The 22,091-nt window shown below is 43.4% G+C and overlaps 1 protein-coding gene across 1 annotated transcript in view; it reads left to right on the forward strand.

The window, feature by feature from the left end:
• The window catches only part of SH3GL3 (SH3 domain containing GRB2 like 3, endophilin A3), a 28,923-nt gene extending 7,093 nt beyond the window's left edge, over nucleotides 1-21,830 (forward strand). Inside the window, exons 2-9 of the mRNA XM_070762375.1 lie at nucleotides 6,447-6,515; nucleotides 7,411-7,483; nucleotides 7,679-7,822; nucleotides 9,521-9,654; nucleotides 12,160-12,318; nucleotides 17,750-17,853; nucleotides 18,015-18,142; nucleotides 21,113-21,830. Of these exons, the coding sequence (XP_070618476.1) occupies nucleotides 6,447-6,515; nucleotides 7,411-7,483; nucleotides 7,679-7,822; nucleotides 9,521-9,654; nucleotides 12,160-12,318; nucleotides 17,750-17,853; nucleotides 18,015-18,142; nucleotides 21,113-21,318 (1,017 nt within the window). The 3' untranslated portion in view covers nucleotides 21,319-21,830. The remainder of the gene's footprint in view (nucleotides 1-6,446; nucleotides 6,516-7,410; nucleotides 7,484-7,678; nucleotides 7,823-9,520; nucleotides 9,655-12,159; nucleotides 12,319-17,749; nucleotides 17,854-18,014; nucleotides 18,143-21,112) is intronic.
• Nucleotides 21,831-22,091: the final 261 nt, after the last annotated feature.

Below are 22,091 nucleotides of genomic sequence, written 5' to 3' on the forward strand. Positions count from 1 at the left end.
CCGCTTCCTGGGAGCTGATTTGGAAAGGAAAGAATACACAACCGAATTAGGCAGTACTCGCCCTTCCCAGGTCCGAATGGGTCTCCCTACGTAACCTCCCTGCTGAACTACCCCAGTGTTTGCCCACCCAAAAGAAGCCCACCCTCCAATCTTTTATTTGTTGGTTTGTTTTGTCAACAGTGAGGTTGAGGATGAGGTCAACAGTGGATAGGCTAAGGCAGTGTTTCCCATGTGCCGCGAGACATGGTCAGGTGTGCCGCGAAGAAGGAAGCTCAGCTTCTGGTCTCGCAACTTTTTGCTGAGAGTGCGAAAAGCAAAAAGTTGTGAGACCGGAAGCTGAGCTTCCTTCTTTGCGCCTTCCAAGTTTTCCGGCAGCTACAGCGCCCTGCCCGGCTGGAGCTTCCCTGGCGGCAGCAGCAGGTGAGCTTTGGGGCCCGGAGGGAGGGCGGTGGCAGAGGGAGGGCGGTGGCAGCAGCAGCACCGGGCAGTAGCCATGGGGCGGCGGCAGGGTGGTCGTCTGCGAGCCAGAACTCCAGGACAGAGGCACCGACGGCGGCTGGACGTGTTGCTGTGCGCCGTACATGCTGGCATTGCGTGGCTGGCACTTGTCTGCTGGCTGGGCCGGGATGGAGGCTCCAGCCCCACGCCCATGCCCAGCGCAACACCAGCATGTACGGTGTCTAGCAACACGTCCAGCCGCTGCCATCGGTGCCTCCGCCTCACAGCTGACCCCCCCTGCCGCCGCCCCACAGCTACTGCCCAATGCTGCTGCTGCGGTGTGGTGTACGAGAAAGAGAGAGAGAAAGACAGCAAGAGAGAGCGAGAGAGAAAGCAAGAGAGAGAGAAAGAGGGAAGGAGGGTGAGGGAAAGATATAGAAGGAGGGAGAGAGAAAGAGCAAAAAAGAGGAAGGGAGAAACTAAGAGGGATGGAGAGAGAGAGGGAAAGAAAGAGGAAGGAAGGGAGAGAAAGGGGGAGAGAGAGAGAAATAGAGCGAAAGGGAGGAAGAGATATATATTTTTTGTCCAAACTTTTTTTAGCCGCTTCCTCCCCCCCCCCCCCCCGCCTGCTCAATATTCCCCAGGATTTTGTAAATGTGAATAATGTGCCGCGGCTCAAAAAAGGTTGGGAGACACTGGTCTAAGGCAGTGTTTCCCAACCTTGGCAACTTGAAAATATCTGGACTTCAACTCCTAGAATTCCCAGCCAGTTGAAGTCCAGATATCTTCAAGTTGTCAAGGTTGGGAAACACTGGTCTAAGGTTTTGGGGGTTAGGTGATGATACTACAGAGTCTGGTAGTGAGCTCCATGCATCAACTACTCGGTTACTAAAGTCGTATTTCCTGGCTTCTCTAGGCTTGATTGTGTAGTGGCCCCTTTATAGTATATATATCACCTGTTTCACTTGGGTTTTGTGCAAAACAATCTGGAACATTTTGTCCCTGCAAGAGAGTTGAGTCTTGAAATTAAATTAAGGAGCAGCAAAATACAATTTATGTGGAACACCGAGTCCCTGGACTGGTCGACGCTGGTGAAAATGATCTTTTTATGTCTTTGTATTGAGCCTACACTTTTGAAACATTATTGTGTGCCACGGTGTCATTGGATTGGCAGGGAGAGCATCTTAAAGGCACAAGCAGCTTTGTCATGGGAGGTGAGTTTTGCACCCCGAGGGGAAAGGAGACTTCCTACCAGCCCAATCTTTACATAAAAAGTATTTTCTTATAGGCTGTAGAAATGTATAAGAAAAAGAACTGTTTAGGCAACAGTTCGAGGAAGGGGAGAAATGTTATATGTTTTGTTTACGTTGGTGTTTTTGTTGTTTTGTATCTTTTAAGACATCTTATATCAATAGTAAATTTAAATAACTATGTAACAAAATGATGTATTATGTAATGCCTTGTTTTGATGTGTATATATTTAATAAAATCTTCATTATTTTAAAAAATATTTTTTTTTCTTATTTAGATTTCTAACATGTTGTAAGCTGCCATTAGTCTCAGAAGAAGGGCAACATAGAAATCAAATAAATGGATGGGATGGATGGAGGGATGGAGGGAGGGAGGGATGAATGGAGGGATGGCTGGAGGGATGGATGGAAGGAGGGATGGATGGAGGGAGGGACAGGTTGGATGGATGGATGGAGGGAGGGAGGGAGATTAGATTAGATTTATTGGATTTATATGCCGCCCCCTCCGAAAACTTGGGGCGGCTCACAACAAGATAAAAACAATACATAATAACAAATCCAATACCCACCAATCCAATTGCAATTTTAAGCTAAAAATTCATAAAAACAACCCCAAAATATTAAAACACGCACACAATCAATCTAACACCAAAACAACATGGGCAAGGGGGAGATGTTTCAGTTCCCCCATGCCTGACGGCAGAGGTGGGTTTTAAGGAGTTTGCGAAAGGCAAGGAGGGTGGGGGCAATCCTAATCTCAGGCAGGAGCTGGTTCCAGAGGGTCGGAGCCGCCACAGAGAAGACTCTTCCCCTGAGTCCCGCCAGATGACATTGTTTAGTTGACGGGACCCGAAGAAGGCCGACTCTGTGGGACCGAACCGGTCGCTGGGATTCGTGCGGCAGAAGGCGGTCCCGGAGATATTCTGGTCTGGTGCCATGAAGGGCTTTATAGGTCATAACCAACACTTTGAATTGTGACCGGAAACTGATCGGCAACCAATGCAGACTGCGGAGTGTTGGAGTGATATGGGCATACTTAGAGAAGCCCATAATTGCTCTCGCAGCTGCATTCTGCACGATCTGAAGTTTCCGAACACTTTTCAAAGGTAGCCCCATGTAGAGAGCATTACAGTAGTCGAGCCTCGAGGTGATGAGGGCATGAGTGACTGTGAGCAATGACTCCCGGTCCAAATAGGGCCGCAACTGGTGCACCAGGTGAACCTGGGCAAACGCCCCCCCCCCCCTCGCCACAGCTGAAAGGTGTTTCTCTAATGTGAGCTGTGGATCGAGGAGGACGCCCAAGGGAGTGATGAATGGAGGGATGGATGGATGGATGGAGGGATGGATGGAGGGAGGGAGGGAGGGATGGATGGAAGGATGGATGGATGGAGGGATGGATGGCGGGATGGATGGATGGAGGGATGGAGGGATGGATGGATGGAGGGATGGATGGATGGATGGAGGGATGGATGGATGGAGGGATGGATGGAGGGATGGATGGAGGGATGGATGGATGGATGGAGGGATGGATGGATGGAGTGATGAATGGAGGGATGGATGGATGGAGGGAGGGAGGGAGGGAAGGAGGGATGGATGGAGGGAGTGATGGATGGAGGGAGGGATGGAGGGATGGATGGATGGATGGAGGGATGGATGGAGGGATGGATAACCGACCAACCAACTAACCAACCTTTCCCCCAGGAGTGGGGAGGGAATGGGGATTTTGCAGTATCCTTCCCCTGTTACTGGTAGGGGAAAAAAAAGGATTTCACCACTGCATCATGGTAGAACTGATGTGCATTGAATGCGCCGTGTTAGCAGATTCAACCTTTTTTACCCCTTGTAGATGGGAGTTTCCATATGGGGATTGGTTTTTTTCCCCCCAACTGTAATCAGATTTTTTTAGACTGGGAAGGTAGGTCTTAGGCTAAACGTGACAATGGATTTTTTTTTAAAACTAGAAATGGGCAGACAAGGTTTGTGATAGATACACACTGCAGTGGGGGAGCGATGTCACTGCCTGGTGGGAAACAAGCCAGAGGATCGTGCTCGAGTCCCTGCTGACACAAAGGGCCCTTTGTCAACTCCGTCTTATCAAAAATGTTGCGTCCTACTGTCCTCGTGGTTAAATTTTGCTTCTTACTAACCCTGCTCCAGCACGATCTGAGTGCTGTGTGAGCTATATTAATGGGAGCAGTCAGGGAGCCTTTTTAAACCATGAGTTTACCTACATCGACCCAACTATTCTGAACATAACACCTGCACCAGTGGGACTGAACTCCAGATGTGCCAGATTAATGGTATTGTTTTATTAGTCCCTCCGGAATGGGCAGCAAATTAATTAATTAATTCATGAATGAATTAATTAATTCATTCAATTCATTCATTTAATTCATTAAATGCATTAATTCATTCATTAATTCATTAATCATTATATACATTAATTCATTCATTAATTCATTAAATACATTAATTTATTAATTAATTTATTTATTATTTAGATTTGTATGCCGCCCCTCTCCGCGGACTCGGGGCGGCTCACAGCAAAATACTGTATAACAAATCGTAACAAATCCAAATAAATTTAAAATATTTTTAAAAGTTTAAAAAGAACCCCATTTACTAACAAGCACACACACAAACATACCATGCATAAATTGTACATGCCCGGGGGAGGTGTTTCAGTTCCCCCATGCCTGACGGCAAAGGTGGGTTTTAAGGAGTTTATTAATTAATTAATTTATTAATTCATTCATGCAGTCATGCAGTTATTCATTCTTCAACACCCATCCCTCAAACCTGGAATTAATATTGAGTTGCCAATACCACGGAGGGAAGGGGCGATACATATCTCCGGAGGGAGTTCGTTCCAGAGAGCCGGGGCCACCACAGAGAAGGCTCTTCCCCTAGGCCCCGCCTGTCGACATCGTCTGGCTGATGGGACCCGGAGAAGGCCGACTCTGTGAGGCCTAACTGGCCGCTGGGATAATTTGAATCCACACTGCTTCCTGTAGCTTTTGGGCAAGATTTTGTAAGCGGTTTGCCATTCCTGCCTCCTTTCTAGGGCTAAGAAAAAGTGGCTGGCTCAAAAGTCATTTAGTGGAGTTCGTGCCTGCTCTGTGGTCTTCCGGTTTTCTGAACCACAACCCCCTAACTGGCTATTTCCGAAAATTAGAGAATACTTCCGCAATAATTAGATAGAGAACAGAATGGAATGCCGACCAAATGACTGGCCTGGTCCATTAATTTGGACAAAGGGCATGTCAGTAAACGTCTCCAAAGGCCAAAAGCTCCAGGTTAGCTTTCTGGTTGTCATCAACAAGTATTATGTCATTTTAAAACCAGGCTATTATTGTATCCTTGAGAATGTGCTTACAGAAGACAGTTACCTGGTAACTTTGAAGTAAACTGCTCCCTGGGGCTTGTAATTGTTGACCTGACTTAACATAACAAGATTAATAGTCCCCATAAACCTCTGAGTGAGAGATGGCATTGAGGAAACACAGTCCTAAGAATTCTGTTTACCAAATTGCAGATAGCCGTCACAAATGCTTCTATAGAATTGGAGAAAATATTATTTTACTGAAAGAGTAGTAGATGCTTGGAACAAACTTCCAGCAGACGTGGTTGGTAAACCCACAGCCACCGAATTTAAACATGCCTGGGATAAACATATATCCATCCTAAGATAAAATGCAGAAAATAGTATAAGGGCAGACTAGATGGATCATGAGGTCTTTTTCTGCCGTCAGTCTTCTATGTTTCTATGTTTCTATAATGAGGACCCAAGAGGCTGACTCTGTAAATCACTTAGACAGGGCTGTAAAGCCCTGCGTAGCAGGTACAGTGATACCTCATCTTACAAACGCCTCGTCATACAAACTTTTCGAGATACAAACCCGGGGTTTAAGATTTTTTTGCTTCTTCTTACAAACTATTTTCACCTTACAAACCCACCACCACCGCTGGGATGCCCCGCCTCCGGACTTCCGTTGCCAGCGAAGCACCCGTTTTTGCACTCCACTCCATGGGAAAGCCCACCTCCAGACTTCCGTGTTTTTGTGATGCTGCAGAGGAATCCCAGCAGTGCAAAAATGGGCGCTTCGCTGGCAACGGAAGTCCGGAGGTGGGGTTTCCCAGCGAGGGGAGCCTCAGTGTAATCACAACATCACAAAAACACAGAGATCTGGAGGTGGGGTTTCGAGGACTTTGGTGTTTTTGCAATGCTGCGATTTCACTGATACTCCCTTCACTGGGAAACCCGACCTCCGGACTTCCGTTGCCAGCGAAACGCTCGTTTTTGCGATGCTGGGATTCCCCTGCTGGGATTCCCCCGCAGCATCGCAAAATCACAGAAGTCTGGAGGTAGGGTTTCCCATGGAGGGGAGCCTCAGGGGAATCCCAGCCGCGCAAAAACGGGCGCTTTTGCTGGCAAAAGGGGTGAATTTTGAGCTTGCACGCATTAATCGCTTTTCCATTGATTCCTATGGGAAACATTGTTTCGTCTTACAAACTTTTCACCTTAAGAACCTCGTCCTGGAACCAAATAAGTTTGTAAGACAAGGTATCACTGTATATAAGTTTGATTAGGTTATCCCGAAGGTACTTTTTCAAGGGGCAACTGGGTTTTTCTTTGAAGATGTTTTTCTTGTAAAAAGCCCCTTTGGGACAACCATGACCTGGAGTACTGGGAATAGCCATAGACTTTTGGTCTGGTGCTTTATACCATAGTTTATCATTGTTCTTTTCCTCCTGCAGCTTTTCAGCGAGAAGATCAGCGGGGCAGAAGGGACAAAACTTGATGAAGACTTTCAAGAGATGGAAAAGGTAAAACAAGCCTGTAATGCCGGCTGCTAATTGCAAGGTAGCCGTTTCTAATTATAACGCGAGAGGCTTTTCCATCCTTTTTCTAAAAGAGGCCCATAGTTAGGTCAACGTCTATGGAACCAAAATTGGAGCCGTTGAATAAAAGGTGGCTTAAATTGAAAACAATTTGCATGAGCCCCCCTCTAAAGATATAAAGAGTCTTCGTAGAGGGGCGGCATACAAATCTAAATAATAATAATTATTATTATTATTATTATTATCATCATTAATTAGATTTGAGAAAGAGAGAAACAGAAAGAAAGAGAGAGGCAGAAAGAGAGAGACACAGAAAAAGAGAGAGGCAGAAAGAAAGAGAAAGAGAGACAGAAAGAAAGAGAGGCAGAAAGAGAGAGACAGAGACACACAGAGAAAGAGAGAGGCAGAAAGAAAGAGAGAGAAAGAGAGAGGCAGAAAGAAAGAGAGAGAAAGAGAGAGAGACAGAAAGAAAGAAAGAGGCAGAAAGAGAGAGAGGCAGAGACACACAGAGAAAGAGAGAGACAGAAAGAAAGAAAGAAAGGCATAAAGAGAGAGACAGAGAGACACAGAGAGAAAGAGAAAGGCAGAAAGAAAGAGAAAGAAAGAGAGACAGAAAGAGACAGAAAGAGAGCCAGAAAGAGAGAGACACACAGAGAGAGAAACAGAGAGAGAGAGAAAGACAGAGATAGAGACAGGAAAGAGACATAGAGACAGAGACAGAGAGGTGGGGGAGAGAGAGAGAAGTTTATCATTCTTAAGCAAAGCCCTGCACAGTTTTGTGCTTTTACAGGAGTGTTGTTGTTGTTGTTGTTGTTGTTGTTGTTGTTGTTATTATTATTATTATTATTATTATTATTATTATTTCGTTGTCCTTTTACAGAAAATTGACGTCACTAGCAAGGCAGTGGCAGAGCTTTTATCCAAAGCTACGGAATATCTCCAGCCTAACCCAGGTAAGAACAAGGGGCACAGGGGAAGGAGGGGGGGGTTGCACACATGCGCAGAGGGGTGGAGAACGTATTGTAATAAGGGTGTGGACATGGGCCTGCCTGCTGTTCCACACGCGTGCATGCTTTTGGTATCAGAGGACAAAAAAGTTCGCCATCACCGTCTTAAGCTTCCCAATCTTGACCTCTCTCTTTTAAAAGCCTACAGAGCTAAGCTAGGCATGCTGAACACCGTCTCCAAGATCCGAGGGCAAGTGAAGGCCACAGGATACCCACAGACCGAAGGGTTACTCGGGGACTGTATGCTGCGTTACGGGCGGGAACTCAGAGAGGACTCCACCTTTGGTGAGCTTCTGCAGCCACGCAGCATTGTTTATGTAGCTCCTTGCAACACGTCTGGGTTTTTAAGGAACTTGGGAGCATCCCTGCCCTGAGCAGAAGACATGACGGCGAGAACAAGATGCAAAGAGTGTGGAGGCAGGAATGTGACGCAGTACATGCACACTACATCCCTATGACCATCCTTAAGTGTTGTATCTCATGATTCTCGACAAATGTATCTTTTCTTTTTATGTACACTGAGAGCATCTGCACCAAAGACAAATTCCTTGTGTGTCCAATCACACTTGGCGAATAAAGAATTCTATCCTATCCTATCCTATCCTATCCTATTGCCTCTATCTTTGTATGCTGGTCCTTAAAATGGATGTACCATGTTCAAGGACTGTAAATAATACTCAGGTGTGTTACCTGAGATGTGCTGTGGCTGTGCTGAAATGGGGATGATGGGAGATGTAATCTTCCACTCCTGTAAAAGCACCAAACTGTGCAGGGCTTTGCTTAAGAATGATAAACTTCGCCCCCAACTCTCTGTCTCTGTCTCTATGTTTCTTTCCTGTCTCTATCTCTGTCTTTCTCTCTCTTTCTGTTTCTCTCTCTGTGTGTGTCTCTCTTTCTGCCTCTTTCTTTCTGTCTCTCTCTCTTTCTTTCTCTCTTTCTTTCTGCCTCTCTCTGTCTCTCTCTTTCTGCCTCTCTCTTTCTTTTTGTTTCTCTCTCTTTCTCTTTCTTTCTGCCTTTCTCTTTCTTTCTGTCTCTCTCTCTCTTTCTCTCTCTCTCTTTATTTCTGACTTTCTCTTTCTTTCTTTCTTTCTTTCTTTCTTTCTGTCTCTCTCTTTCTCTCTGTGTCTTTCTCTGTCTCTCTCTTTCTGCCTCTCTTTCTGTCTCTCTCTTTCTCTTTCTTTCTGTCTCTCTTTCTGCCTTTCTCTTTCTTTCTGTCTCTCTCTCTCTTTTTCTTTCTGCCTTTCTCTTTCTTTCTGTCTCTTTCTCTGTGTGTCTTTCTCTGTCTCTCTCTTTCTGCCTCTCTCTCTTTGTGTCTCTCTCTTTCTCTTTCTTTCTTTCTTTCTTTCTGCCTCTCTCTTTCTTTCTGCCTCTCTCTCTTTCTCTCTCTTTCTTTCTGCCTCTCTATTTCTCTCTGTGTCTCTCTGCCTCTCTCTCTCTTTCTGCCGCTCTCTTTCTTTCTGTCTCTCTCTCTTTCTCTCTCTTTCTGCCTTTCTCTTTCTTTCTGTCTCTTTCTTTCTGCCTCTCTCTGTGTCTCTCTGTCTCTCTCTCTTTCTGCCTCTCTTTTTCTCTTTCTGTATCTCTCTGTTTCTCTCTCTGTCTTTCTTTCGGTCTCTGTTTCTCTGACTCTCACTGTTTCTTTCTCTCTCTCTTACCCACTCTGTCTCTGTGTCTCTTTCCCATCTGCCTGTCGGTCTCTCTTTCTCACCCTCTGTCTTTCTGTCTGTCTCTCTCTCTCTCTCTCTCTCTCTCTCCCCTTCATCTCCTCTTTAGTTGTGAATTGCCTCTTCTATATGTGGCCAGAGAAATGGTCTGGAAAATAAGAAAGGCAGAAGCTTTTACACGTTTCAAAAAAAAAAACCATCTGAAAACAAGCCTTTTAAATTTCAGTTAGGAGGTTGCTGAATCATTTTTTCTTTTAGATATATAAAAAACCCTCAATTCCTCCCCATGAGATACACAGGAGTGTTGTTTCTTCTTTACAAGGTGCTGGGCTGATCGATGTGGGAGAAAGTATGAAGCAGATGGCAGAGGTGAAAGACTCCCTGGATATCACCATCAAGCAGAATTTTATTGACCCTCTGCAGCTACTGCAGGAAAAGGATTTAAAAGAGATTGGCGTGAGTTCATATCTGCCTCGAATATTTGCAGCCTTGAGAATCATATTTGTATTTGTATTTATTAGATTTGTATGCCGCCCCTCCCCGTAGACTCGGGGCGGCTAACAACAGTAAAAAGACAACGTAAACAAATCTAATATTAAAAAAATCTAACAACCCCAATTTAAGAGATCAGTCATACATACAGTCATACCATACATACATTTTATAAGCCTAGGGGGAAGGGAATATTTCAATTCCCCCATGCCTGATGACAGAGGTGGGTTTTAAGGAGCTTACGAAAGGCAAGGAGGGTGGGGGCAACTCTGATATCCAGGGGGAGTTGGTTCCATAGGGTCGGGGCCGCCACAGAGAAGGCTCTTCCCCTGGGTCCCGCCAAACGACATTGTTTAGTCGACGGGACCCGGAGAAGGCCAACTCTGTGGGACCTAAATGGTCGCTGGGATTCGTGCAGCAGAAGGCGGTCCCGGAGATATTCTGGTCCGATGCCATGAAGGGCTTTATAGGTCAAGACCAACACTTTGAATTGTGACCGGAAATTGATCGGCAACCAGTGCAGACTGCGGAGTGTTGGAGTAACATGGGCATATTTAGGAAAGCCCATGATAGCTCTCGCAGCTTCATTCTGCACGATCTGGAGTTTCCGAACACTCTTCAAAGGTAGCCCCATGTAGAGAGCGTTACAGTAGTCGAGCCTCGAGGTGATGACGGCATGAGTGACTGTGAGCACTGTTAGCATTTCTCAAATCTCTCTCTCTTTTGCTCTCTTTTTCATGTCAACGCCTGAATGGTCGGACTGTAAAAATATGTTCCAAGGTGCCGGGATAGAAGCTTTATTTTCTAACACCAGGGGAAATTTGTCCTTTCCCATGGTCGTTCAACCCCCAAAGGAGTCTTGACCCCAAGTTGAGAACTATTATTTTAGCCAGTCTCCACGACTAAAAAACATATTTCTAAAAACCATATTTCCCACAGAGTTGGCCTTCTCCAGGTCCTGTCGACTAGACAATGCCATCTGGCAGGGCCTAGGGGAAGAGCCTTCTCTGTGGTGGCCCCGGCCCTTTGGAATCAGCTCCCTCCAGAGATTCGAACTGCCCCCACCCTCCTCGCTTTCTGCAAGAACCTTAAGACCTAGCTATGTTGCCAGGCATGGGGCAACTAGCACATTATTATTATGTATTGGATTTGTATGCCGCCCCTCTCCGCAGACTCGGAGCGGCTAACAGCAGTGATAAAAAACAACATGTAACAATCCAATTTAATAAAACAACTAAAAACCCTTATTATAAAAACCAAACCTACACACAAACGTACCATACATAACTTGTAATGGCCTAGGGGAAGTAATATCCTAACTTCCCCATGCCTGGTGACAGGTGGATCTTGAGTAATTTGCGAAAGACAAGGAGGGTGGGGGCCGTTCTAATCTCTGGGGGGAGTTGATTCCAAAGGGCCGGGGCCGCCACAGAGAAGGCTCTTCCCCTGGAGCCCACCAAATGACATTGTTTGGTCGACGGGACCCGGAGAAGGCCAACTCTGTGGGACCTTATTGGCCACTGGGTTTCGTGCGGTAGAAGGCGGTTCCGGATGTATTCTGGCCCAATGCCATGTAGGGCTTTGGGCCAGAATATGCCCCCCCCCTTTTTGACCATTAAAAGTTATGTGTGGTTATGATTGTTAATATCGATTGTTTGATTGTGTGATATCAATTGTTTTTTAAGATAATGGATTTTAGTCATAGTTTTAACTATTAGATTTGTACCTATATTGTTTTTATTGTTGTTGTGAGCGGCCCCGAGTCTCCGGAGAGGAGCGGCATACAAATCTAATAAATTATTATTATTAAATTAATTCTGCCCCTATATACAACATAGAAACATAGAAACATAGAAGTCTGACGGCAGAAAAAGACCTCATGGTCCATCTAGTCTGCCCTTATACTATTTTCTGTATTTTATCTTAGGATGGATATATGTTTATCCCAGGCATGTTTAAATTCAGTTACTGTGGATTTACCAACCACGTCTGCTGGAAGTTTGTTCCAAGGATCTACTACTCTTTCAGTAAAATAATATTTTCTCATGTTGCTTTTGATCTTTCCCCCAACTAACTTCAGATTGTGTCCCCTTGTTCTTGTGTTCACTTTCCTATTAAAAACACTTCCCTCCTGGACCTTATTTAACCCTTTAATATATTTAAATGTTTCGATCATGTCCCCCCTTTTCCTTCTGTCCTCCAGACTATACAGATGGAGTTCATGAAGTCTTTCCTGATACGTTTTATGCTTAAGACCTTCCACCATTCTTGTAGCCGGTCTTTGGACCCGTTCAATTTTGTCAATATCTTTTTGTAGGTGAGGTCTCCAGAACTGAACACAGTATTCCAAATGTGGTCTCACCAGCATTCTATATAGTGGGATCATAATCCCACTATATATACAAGGGCTTCTTCTTCTTTCTCTAAGCACACTGTTCTCTTCTTTCCTTTTTAAATAAAATAAAATAGCACCATCTGAAAAAATTAGAAGGCCGGCGCCTGGATTACGATTACAAACGGAAGCGTCTCGGGAAGATTCCCGACGAGGAAGTGAAGCAAGCCATCGAGAAGTTTGAAGAGTCCAAAGAGCTGGCGGAACGGAGCATGTTCAACTTGTTGGAAAATGACGTAAGCCCTCCTTTACAGCTTGGGTTCGAGACATATAGTCTCTGCGTGGGTGTTTGTGGCCTCTACGACGTGGTGTAACTAGCAATTGGGAAGATGAACAGGTTGTCAGAATTCTGAGCGCTGCCTACTTCTTTTCTGAATTAAGACGAGGAGATGAAATTTATGAACGGTTGTATAATTCCCTCTTCCTGCAATTTGGGCTTCTCTTCCTAGAAGTGGTTGAGAAAAGGTTTTTTTAAGTGGAGTAGCTGGCAGTCTGCACCCCTCGAGACCTGTTATCTGTCTCCCCTGTAGCTCGGTGATGCCTCTCCTTGCTATTTTAAAAAGTAGGAAATGGAAAACAAACCTACTGTCATCCCTAAAATAGTTTTTTTAAGTTCTGCTTTCTTCCAGATCGCAAGAAATTCTTACCTCGGTGTCTTTATCGTCTCTGTTTTGCATTAGCTGGGCCTGGGGCTATTGAGCTTTAACATTTTGCTCCGGAAGTTGATTTGGAGTATGAATGAGTGTGAGTGGAAGTGGGGTTTTTTTTGTTTTTTTTAAATATATTTTAATTAAATTTTTATTACAACAAACAAAAATAAAAATTACTTAAAGAAAAACTGCCCAACACCAATAAACCCCACCACCATTTAGGGCAGTGTTTTTCAACCAGTGTGCCGTGGCACACTAGTGTGCCGTGAGACATGGTCAGGTGTGCCGCGAAGCTCAGAGAGAGAAAGAAAACAAGAGCGAGAGAAAGAAAGAGAGAGAAAGAAAGAAAGAGAGAGAGAGAAAGAAAGAGAGAAAGAAAACGAGAGAAAGAAAGGAAGAAAGAGAGAGAAGGAAAGCAAGAGAGAGAGAGAGAAAGAAAGAAAGAAAGAGAGAGAGAAAGAGAACAAGAGAGAGAAAGAAAGCAAGAGAGAGAAAGAGAGGAGGGAAAGGTGGGAGAGAGAAAGACATAGAGGGAGATAGGGAGGGAGGGAGAAAGAGAGCAAAAAAGAGAGGAAGGAAGGAAGAGAGAAAGGGATGGAGAGAGAGAGAAAAAAGAAGAGAGAGAAAGAGGGAGGGAGAGAGAAAAAGAGCAGAAGGGAGGAAGAGAGAGGAAAAAAAATGTCCAAACTTTTTTTAGCCGCCCCCCTTCCCCAACTCAATGCGCCCCAGGATTTTGTAAATGTAAAAAATGTGCCATGGCTCAAAAAAGGTTGAAAATCACTGATTTAGGGGGTTAAATTATTTTCAATAAGTTTCAATTTCTTCCTTGGCTCCGGTTTACATTTCTTTACATACAAAAAGTGATTGTAATTTATTTTTCACATTGTCGTCATAAATTCTACTTAAGATATAATTTTCACCTTATTCCATTGTGCCATCAGCTTCTCCAATTTATTTTCATCAAAGTTATTTAATCTTATTTCCATAATTTCGAAGTGGATGTGGTCCACCATGTACCAGTACCAATTCTGAAGTGTGAGTGTATGGTTTTTAAATAGGTTTTTTAGATTATTAATTTAGATTATTAATTTTTTAGATTATTATTAACTTAATAACTTAATCACTCCTCCACTCGAAATGGAATACCCTACGAGACTAGACTTTCAATCCTGGGCCTAGAAAGTTTAGAACTAAGACGCCTTAAACAAGCTCTAAGTATTGCCCACAAGATCATATGCTGCAACGTCCTGCCTATCGGCAACTACTTCAGCTTCAACCACAACAACACAAGAGCACACAACAGATTTAAACTTAATATTAACCGCTCCAAACTTGACTGTAAAAAATATGACTTCAGTAACCGAGTTGTCGAAGCGTGATACTCATTACCGGACTCCGTAGTGTCATCCCCAAACCCCCAACACTTTACCCTTAGATTATCTACGGTTGACCTATCCAGATTCCTAAGAGGTCAGTAAGGGGCGAGTACAAGTGCACTAGAGTGCCTTCCGTCCCCTGTCCTAGTGCTCTCCTATATCTCCTATACCTTTCTTCTATTCCTACATCTCTTCTTCTACTCTTTCACTGATATGTTCTATTACTATACCTTCTTTTCTATTATTTCTTAGATATATTTTACTATGAGTATCTCCTCTATAACCTTCATCATGTATTTTACTATGTGTATATTGATATATACCCACTAAAACTCTCATTGTGTACTGGACAAAATAAATAAATAAAATAAAAATAAATATTTAATATTGGGCTTTGATCCTTCTGAGGTCGGTAAAATGAGGACCCAGATTGTTAGGGGCAATCAGCTGATTCTGTAAACCGCTTTGAGAGGGCTGTAGAGCGGTATATGTCTAAGTGTTATTGCTATATATAGAGCACGGTGAAGTGGTATATAAGGCTAAGTGCTATGTTGCAATTGCAAGCTAACTCTGCCTACTGCCAATAGTTTGATCCTGACTGGCTCATGGTTGACTCAGCCATGGTTGACACAATTTACCCACTCCAAGGTGGGTAAAGTGAAGACCCAGATTGTTGGGGGAAATAGGCTGAGTCTGTAAACTGCTTGGAGAGGGCTGTAAAGCACGGTGAAGAGGTATACAGTGAACCCCCGGGTATCACGATCCCGATCATTGCGAACGGGCTAAATCGCGATTTTTCAACCCGGAAGTCAAAACACCATCTGCGCATGCGCGCCCTTTTTTTCTATGGGCACGCATGCATAGATGGCGCCGGGCAGATCAGCTGCTGGGCGGCTTCCCTGGGTCTTCCCCCTCTTGCTGGCGGGAGGGCGAGCGGCGGGCATCAGCGAGGAGTTTCCCGACCGCCCACGCAAACTCCTCACTGCCGCTCGCCCGCCCTTCGCCCGCCCACGCCGTTCGCTCGCCGCTTCCCAGCTAAGTCCCCTTCCCAGGAACCCCAATCTTCGGCTCCTCGCTAGCGCTGCGGAAGTAAAAACACCATCTGCGCATGCGCAGATGGTGTTTTTACTTCCGCAGCGCTACTTCGCGAAACCCCGATCATTGCTAGGGGTCCTGGAACGGAACCCTCGCAATGATCGGGGGATCACTGTATAAATCTAAATGCTATTGCTAACTCATTCTGCATATTTATTTATTTATTTATTTATTTATTTATATTTATATTTATTTATATTTATATTTATTTATATTTATTTATATTTATTTATATTTATATTTATTTATATTTATTTATATTTATTTATATTTATTTATATTTATTTATATTTATTTATATTTATTTATATTTATTTATATTTATTGATTGATTGATTGATTGATGATTGATTGATTGATTGATTGGATTTGTATGCCGCCCCTCTCCGGAGACTCGGAGCGGCTAACAGCAACAATAAAACAGTGTACAATAGTAATCTAATACTAAAAACAATTAAAAATCCATTAATATAAAAACCAGACATACATACATACACACCATGCATAGAATTGTAAAGGCCTAGGGGGAAAGAGCATCTCAATTCCCCCATGCCTGACGGCAGAGGTGGGTTTTAAGTAGCTTTGAGCTTTTGAAGAGGTGAAATTGTGCCCAGTTTTACTTAACTTAATATTGCTTTGTGAATTACTGCCCTCTAGTGATAATAGTCACTTTAAAAATTTGAAACTTTGTGCAGGTAATTTTTGGTTTATAACTATTACTTGAACTCAGAAGGACAGTTATTATTTTTATTATTATTTATTATTATTATTATTATTATTATTATTATTATTATTATTATTTTATTGGATTTGTATGCTGCCCCTCTCCGTAGACTCGGGGCGGCTAACAACAATGATAAAAACAGCATGTAACAATCCAATTAATAAAACAACTAAAGACCCTGGCGGCATAAGTGAGTCTTGAGTAGTTTACGAAAGACAGGGAGAGTGGGGGCAATTCTAATCTCCGGGGGGAGTTGGTTCCAGAGGGCCGAGGCCGCCACAGAGAAGGCTCTTCCCCTGGGGCCCGTCAAACGACATTGTTTAGTCGACGGGACCCGGAGAAGGCCAACTCTTTGGGACCTTATCAGTTGCTGGGATTCGTGCGGTAGCAGGCGGTTCCGGAGTTGTCTTATCACCTTGTTATTAAGTGAGTTATGTTTAAAGGATTTTACAATATTTTTTGCAATGACCACTAAGTGAACATAGCAGTAGTTAAGTGAATCCATTGCACACCCAATGGGCACTTTTTTGCTGCAAAATGGAAGTACCGTATTTTTTAGAGTATAAAATGCACACACGCACCTGCCAAAAATGGGCCGCTTAGAGGCGGCAATTGGTGTTAGAATATTCATGAACTGGAAAAGCCGTGTTAACAAGGTCAGCCAATGAATAGGCATAGCAACTAAGTCAGCCAATGAGAGCGAAACACTCCTGAGTCTGTGCAGGGAATCAAAATTGAAAACTTAAGGCTGGGCGTGGCTCCAGGTTCGCTCTGCAAACCCAGCTCACTCTGTGCTTGTCTGCTCTTCTGAAATGAAACTAACTCTCCTGCTTGTGTTTATGTGAAGAAATAATCTACTTGTGTGTGTGTATATCTATCTATCTATCTATCTATCTATCTATCTATCTATCTATCTATCTATCTATCTATCTATCTATCTACTATCTACTATCTACTATCTATATATCTATCTATCTATCTCTATCTATCTTATCTATCTATCTATCTTATCTATCTATCTATCTTATCTATCTATCTATCTTATCTATCTATCTATCTATCTATCTATCTATCTATCTATCTATCTATCCATCCATCTATCTATCTTTATAAAGAAGTTAATAAATCCAGCTGAATCAGTCATCTGTGTGTGCTTCTGGAAATTGATTTTTCTGCAACAAACTCTGATAACTGGCTATGACATTCCTTGCAGCCCGAAACAGCTGTCCGTTGGGAGGTTGATCCAACCAACAATTAGCTGCTTGTGCTAATCAGGATGTGCTGGAACTGAAACAAGCTGTTTTCTGTTTGCTGCGAGGGGGCAAATTGCTGGCAGGCAGAGGCAGAATTTTTTTTCTTGTTTTCCTCCCCCCACCCCAAAAAAGGGAGGTGCGTCTTATAGTCCAAAGCGTCTTATACAGTAATATCAATAGCATTTAAGACTTATATATTGCTTCACAGTGCTTTACAGGCTTTTCTAAGTGGTTTACAGAGTCACCATATTGCTCTCAACAATCTTGACTCTTCATTTTTGCTGACGCCAGTAAATAAAAAGAAAAGTGGGAATTCGTGGTGGCATTGACCACAGGAATGCTGCAAATGGTCACAAATGTGAATCAGTCACTGAGCGCTTAGAATGGGGGTCCTCTGCCTCCAGGAGGCGACCTGCCAATCAAAACTCCAAATTCAGGTTTTACGGTATGCATCTGATGGGGGAATCTTGACGTAAGTCCTATTCTTCCTTTGGAGTCCCCGTTTCCTCCAGCTTGCTTGGAAAAATACATCACAAAAATTCTCTTCTTTTTGGATTCTCTTTTTATAGATAGAGCAAGTGAGCCAGCTGTTAGTCTTAGTAGAAGCTGCACTGGATTACCATAAACAGTCTGCGGAAATTTTGGAGGATCTGCAGAGCAAGCTACAAAATCGGTAAGCATCATCAGGGGTTGGTTACATTTCAATCTGAGGAAGCTCTTTAGAAGTTCGAAGAAGTGCTGCCATAGGGCTGGTCCTCTGGAACAGTGTTCCCCAACCTTGGCAACTTGAAGATATTTGGACTTCAACTCGTTTCATTTCCATCCTACTTTCAGGATAAACGCAGCTTCAAGTCGCCCTAAACGTGAATTTAAGCCCAAACCAATCAGACGGACCCATCTGGAAATAAGCAACGGTCAACCACACAATGGAATTGCCTTCAGCCCATCAATGAAATCATCAGGTGTGTAACGACTGGGATTGGTGGAGCTTCTCAATCATCCGGGTCATGGTTGTCCCAAAGTTTCAAAAGGCCGCTGGACTTTGGTTTTCCAGGAAGGCCTTTCACTTCTCATCTTTCATGCACAATTTCAGCAAGCAATTATCTTCAAGGGAGCCCCATTTTTGAAGGGGGTGATGAAATAATTAACCCAGTGCAAATATCTGGAGAATTATAAATACAGTGGTGCCTCTACTTAGTTCGTTCCATGACACAGGCTCTTAAGTAGAAACGTTTGTAAGAAGAAGCCATTTTTTCCCACAGGAATCAATGTAAAAGCAAATCATGCGTGCGATTGGGGAAACCACAGGGAGGGTGGAGGCCCTGTTTTCCTCCCAGGAGATTCCTAGAGAGGCCCCATGGAGGCTTCTCCCCGTCTTTTCTGGCCCTGTTTCCTCCCAGGAGATTCCTAGAGAGGCCTCACGGAGGCTTCTCCCCGCCTTTTCCAGCCCTGTTTCCTCCCAGGAGATTCCTAGAGAGGCCCCACGGAGGCTTCTCCCCGCCTTTTCCGGCCCTGTTTCCTCCCAGGAGATTCCTAGAGAGGCCCCACGGAGGCTTCTCCCCGCCTTTTCCAGCCCTGTTTCCTCCCAGGAGATTCCTAGAGAGGCCCCACGGAGGCTTCTCCCTGCCTTTTCCAGCCCTGTTTCCTCCCAGGAGATTCCTAGAGAGGCCCCACGGAGGCTTCTCCCTGCCTTTTCCGGCCCTGTTTCCTCCCAGGAGATTCCTAGAGAGGACCCATGGAGCCTTTCCCCTGCCTTTTCCGGCCCTGTTTCCTCCCAGGAGATTCCTAGAGAGGCCCCATGGAGCCTTTCCCCTGCCTTTTCCGGCCCTGTTTCCTCCCAGGAGATTCCTAGAGAGGACCGGTGGAGGCTTCTCCCTGCCTTTTCCGGTTTCAGTTTCGGAGGCTCAGGTTTGTAAGTGGAAAATGGTTCTTGAGAAGAGGCAAAAAAATCTTGAACATCCGGTTCTTATCTAGAACAGCTTGTGAGTAGAGGCGTTCTTGGGTAGAGGTACGCAGAGCAGACAAGCACAGGGTGAACTGAGAGTGCAGAAGGGTTGGTCAGAAAGAAGGAAAAGCAAATAATTCAAAGATGTAGTAGGCACTAGGGCTTAACTACAGGTAATCCTGGGACTTTCAACTTGCATTTGACCCCAGAATTTTGATCGTAAGTCAAGTCACCATATGACCAAACTAAATTTTACAACCATTTTTACAGCAACGGCTAAGTGAGCAAATCTCATTGCCATGAGTCCAAAGCCAACTTAACCAATGAGTATTTTTTGCCCGAACATGGCAAAAAAAATATCTCAAAACATAATCACATGGCTACTAGATATTTTAAATGCAAGGCAGTTACCAAGCACCCAAAATGCAATTGAGTCTTCAGAGAGGGGCGGTATACAAATCTAATAATAATAATAATAATTATTATTATTATTATTATTATCATCATCATCATCATCATTATTATTATTATTATTATTAATATTATTATTACAGTTCTAACTTCGGGGTTGGGTCGTAATTTTCAGTCTGTTGTAACCTCAAACAGTTGGTAAGTGTTCCATTGTTAAGTCAAAGCCTACCCACATTAACTTTGTGCAGTCTACTCTTTATTTGAGCCGAGGTGGCGCAGCAGGTAGAGTGCAGTACTGCAGGCCACTAAAGTGGACTGTAGATCTGCAGGTCAGCGGTTCAAATCTCATCACCAGCTCAAGGTTGGCTCAGCCTTCCATCCTTCCAAGATGAGTAAAATAAGGACCCAGATTGTGGGAGGCAACAGGCTGGCTCTTAAAAAGTGCTATTGCTAACATGTAAGCTGCCCTGAGTCTAAGGAGAAGGGTGGCATTAAAAAAAATCAAACAAACAGATAGATAGATAGATAGATAGATAGATAGATAGATAGATAGATAGATAGATAGATAGATAGATAGATAGATAGATAGATACATTAGATAGATAGATAGATAGATAGATAGATTAGATAGGTAGGTAGATAGATAGATAGATAGATAGATAGATAGATAGATAGATAGATAGATTAGATAGATAGATAGATAGATAGAGATAGATAGATAGATAGATAGATAGACAGATAGATAGATAGATAGATTAGATAGGTAGGTAGGTAGATAGATAGATAGATAGATAGATAGATTAGATAAGATAGATAGATAGATAGATAGATAGATAGATAGATAGATTAGACAAGATATATATATATATATATATATATATATATATATATATATATATATATATATATATATATATATATATGTTAAAATGTTTTCAGCTGGAATTTTAAAATTAAAATTAAGGGAGACTAGGATGGTCCCATTTCGGCCTTATTAGGCCTCATCAGCTAGCCACACCCCGACTTAAGAAAAACATATATATATATATATATATATATATATATATATATATATATATATATATATATATATATTAGATAAGATAGATAGATAGATAGATAGATTAGATAAGATAGATAGATAGATAGATAGATAGATAAGATAGATAGATAGATAGATAGATAGATAGATAGATAGATAGATAGATAGATAGATAGATAGATAGATAGATAGATAGATAGATAGAGTGGGTAAAATGAGGACCCGGATAGTGGGGGCAATATATGGTACTGCAGGCTATTTCTGCTGATTGCCAGCTGCCTGCAATTTAGCAGTCACCAGCCTCAAGGTTGACTCAACTTCCCATCCTTCCAAGGTGGCTAAAATGAGGACCCAGATTGTTGAGGACAAGATACCAACTTTGTAAACCATTTAGGGAGAGCTCTAAAGCACTGTGAAGTGGCATAAGTCTAATGCAAGTCTATATCTCTTGCTATAATGTTCATTGCAAATTTAATTTGAGACAACGTTTTGTCGGGAAGCAACCTGAACATCTCAATTGCTCGTTCTGGCCAGGTTCTTCGACGCACATGGACCAACCTTGCTGCCAAGCCCTGTATGACTTTGAACCTGAAAACGAAGGGGAGCTTGGCTTCAAGGAAGGAGACGTCATCACGCTGACCAATCAGATCGACGAGAACTGGTACGAAGGCATCTTAAGAGGGGAAGCCGGCTTCTTCCCCATCAGTTATGTTGAAGTCATCGTCGCCTTACCGCAGTGAACGTGTCTTTTTCCTGCTGCCGATGCGAACGAAACATTGTCTTTGTGCCCAAAGCGGTGTTTTCACGCGCGCTCTGAAAAAACCGTGCTTCTTCTGACCAACTTAACTGACTCTTTTGGTACGCGTCTTTTAAGAAACATATTTATTTTGTATCATAAAGGATGAAGGCCTTTCTTTGGGTTACAAGTAAAGAGGACCCTTTGCTTTTTGTGCCTTGAAAATCTCCGGGAAGCCAAGCTATATTTACACCCATCATCGCAACGAGAAACCGTTCGTCGAGGGATGAATTTTATTTGTGGCTACTATTTTACAGCTACTCTTTTAAGTTGGGTCATCCTTGGGCCACTACCTGTTACGTTGGACTTAACTGCGGAAAGCCCGCTACTTAACTTGTACTTTTTGACTAGAGAAAAAATGATTGCTTCCTTGATATTCCCTGTATTAAGTCAACGTTTACCCTCCAACGCTTAACTCTTCACTGACCAGATATAATAAATCACTCTTGTGGGAAATGTGTTTCCGTAGCATCTTACAAGGGATGTCATTCTTTGGATAATGGCTTCACACCATCCGCTATACCAGTGATGGCAAGCTTTCTTTTTTCCTTGGGTGCTGAAAGAGTATGTGCACATGCTATCGCCCATGCACGAGTGCCCATATTCAAAATTCAATGCCCGGGTAGGGCGAAAACAACTTCTTGCGCCCCCTGGAGGTTGGAAATGGCCTGTTTTCCAAGTTCTGGTGGGCCCAGTAGGCTTGTGTTTCAACCTCCC

Source organism: Erythrolamprus reginae, chromosome 10 (genome assembly GCF_031021105.1).
Source record: "Erythrolamprus reginae isolate rEryReg1 chromosome 10, rEryReg1.hap1, whole genome shotgun sequence".
Taxonomy (NCBI): domain Eukaryota; kingdom Metazoa; phylum Chordata; class Lepidosauria; order Squamata; family Dipsadidae; genus Erythrolamprus; species Erythrolamprus reginae.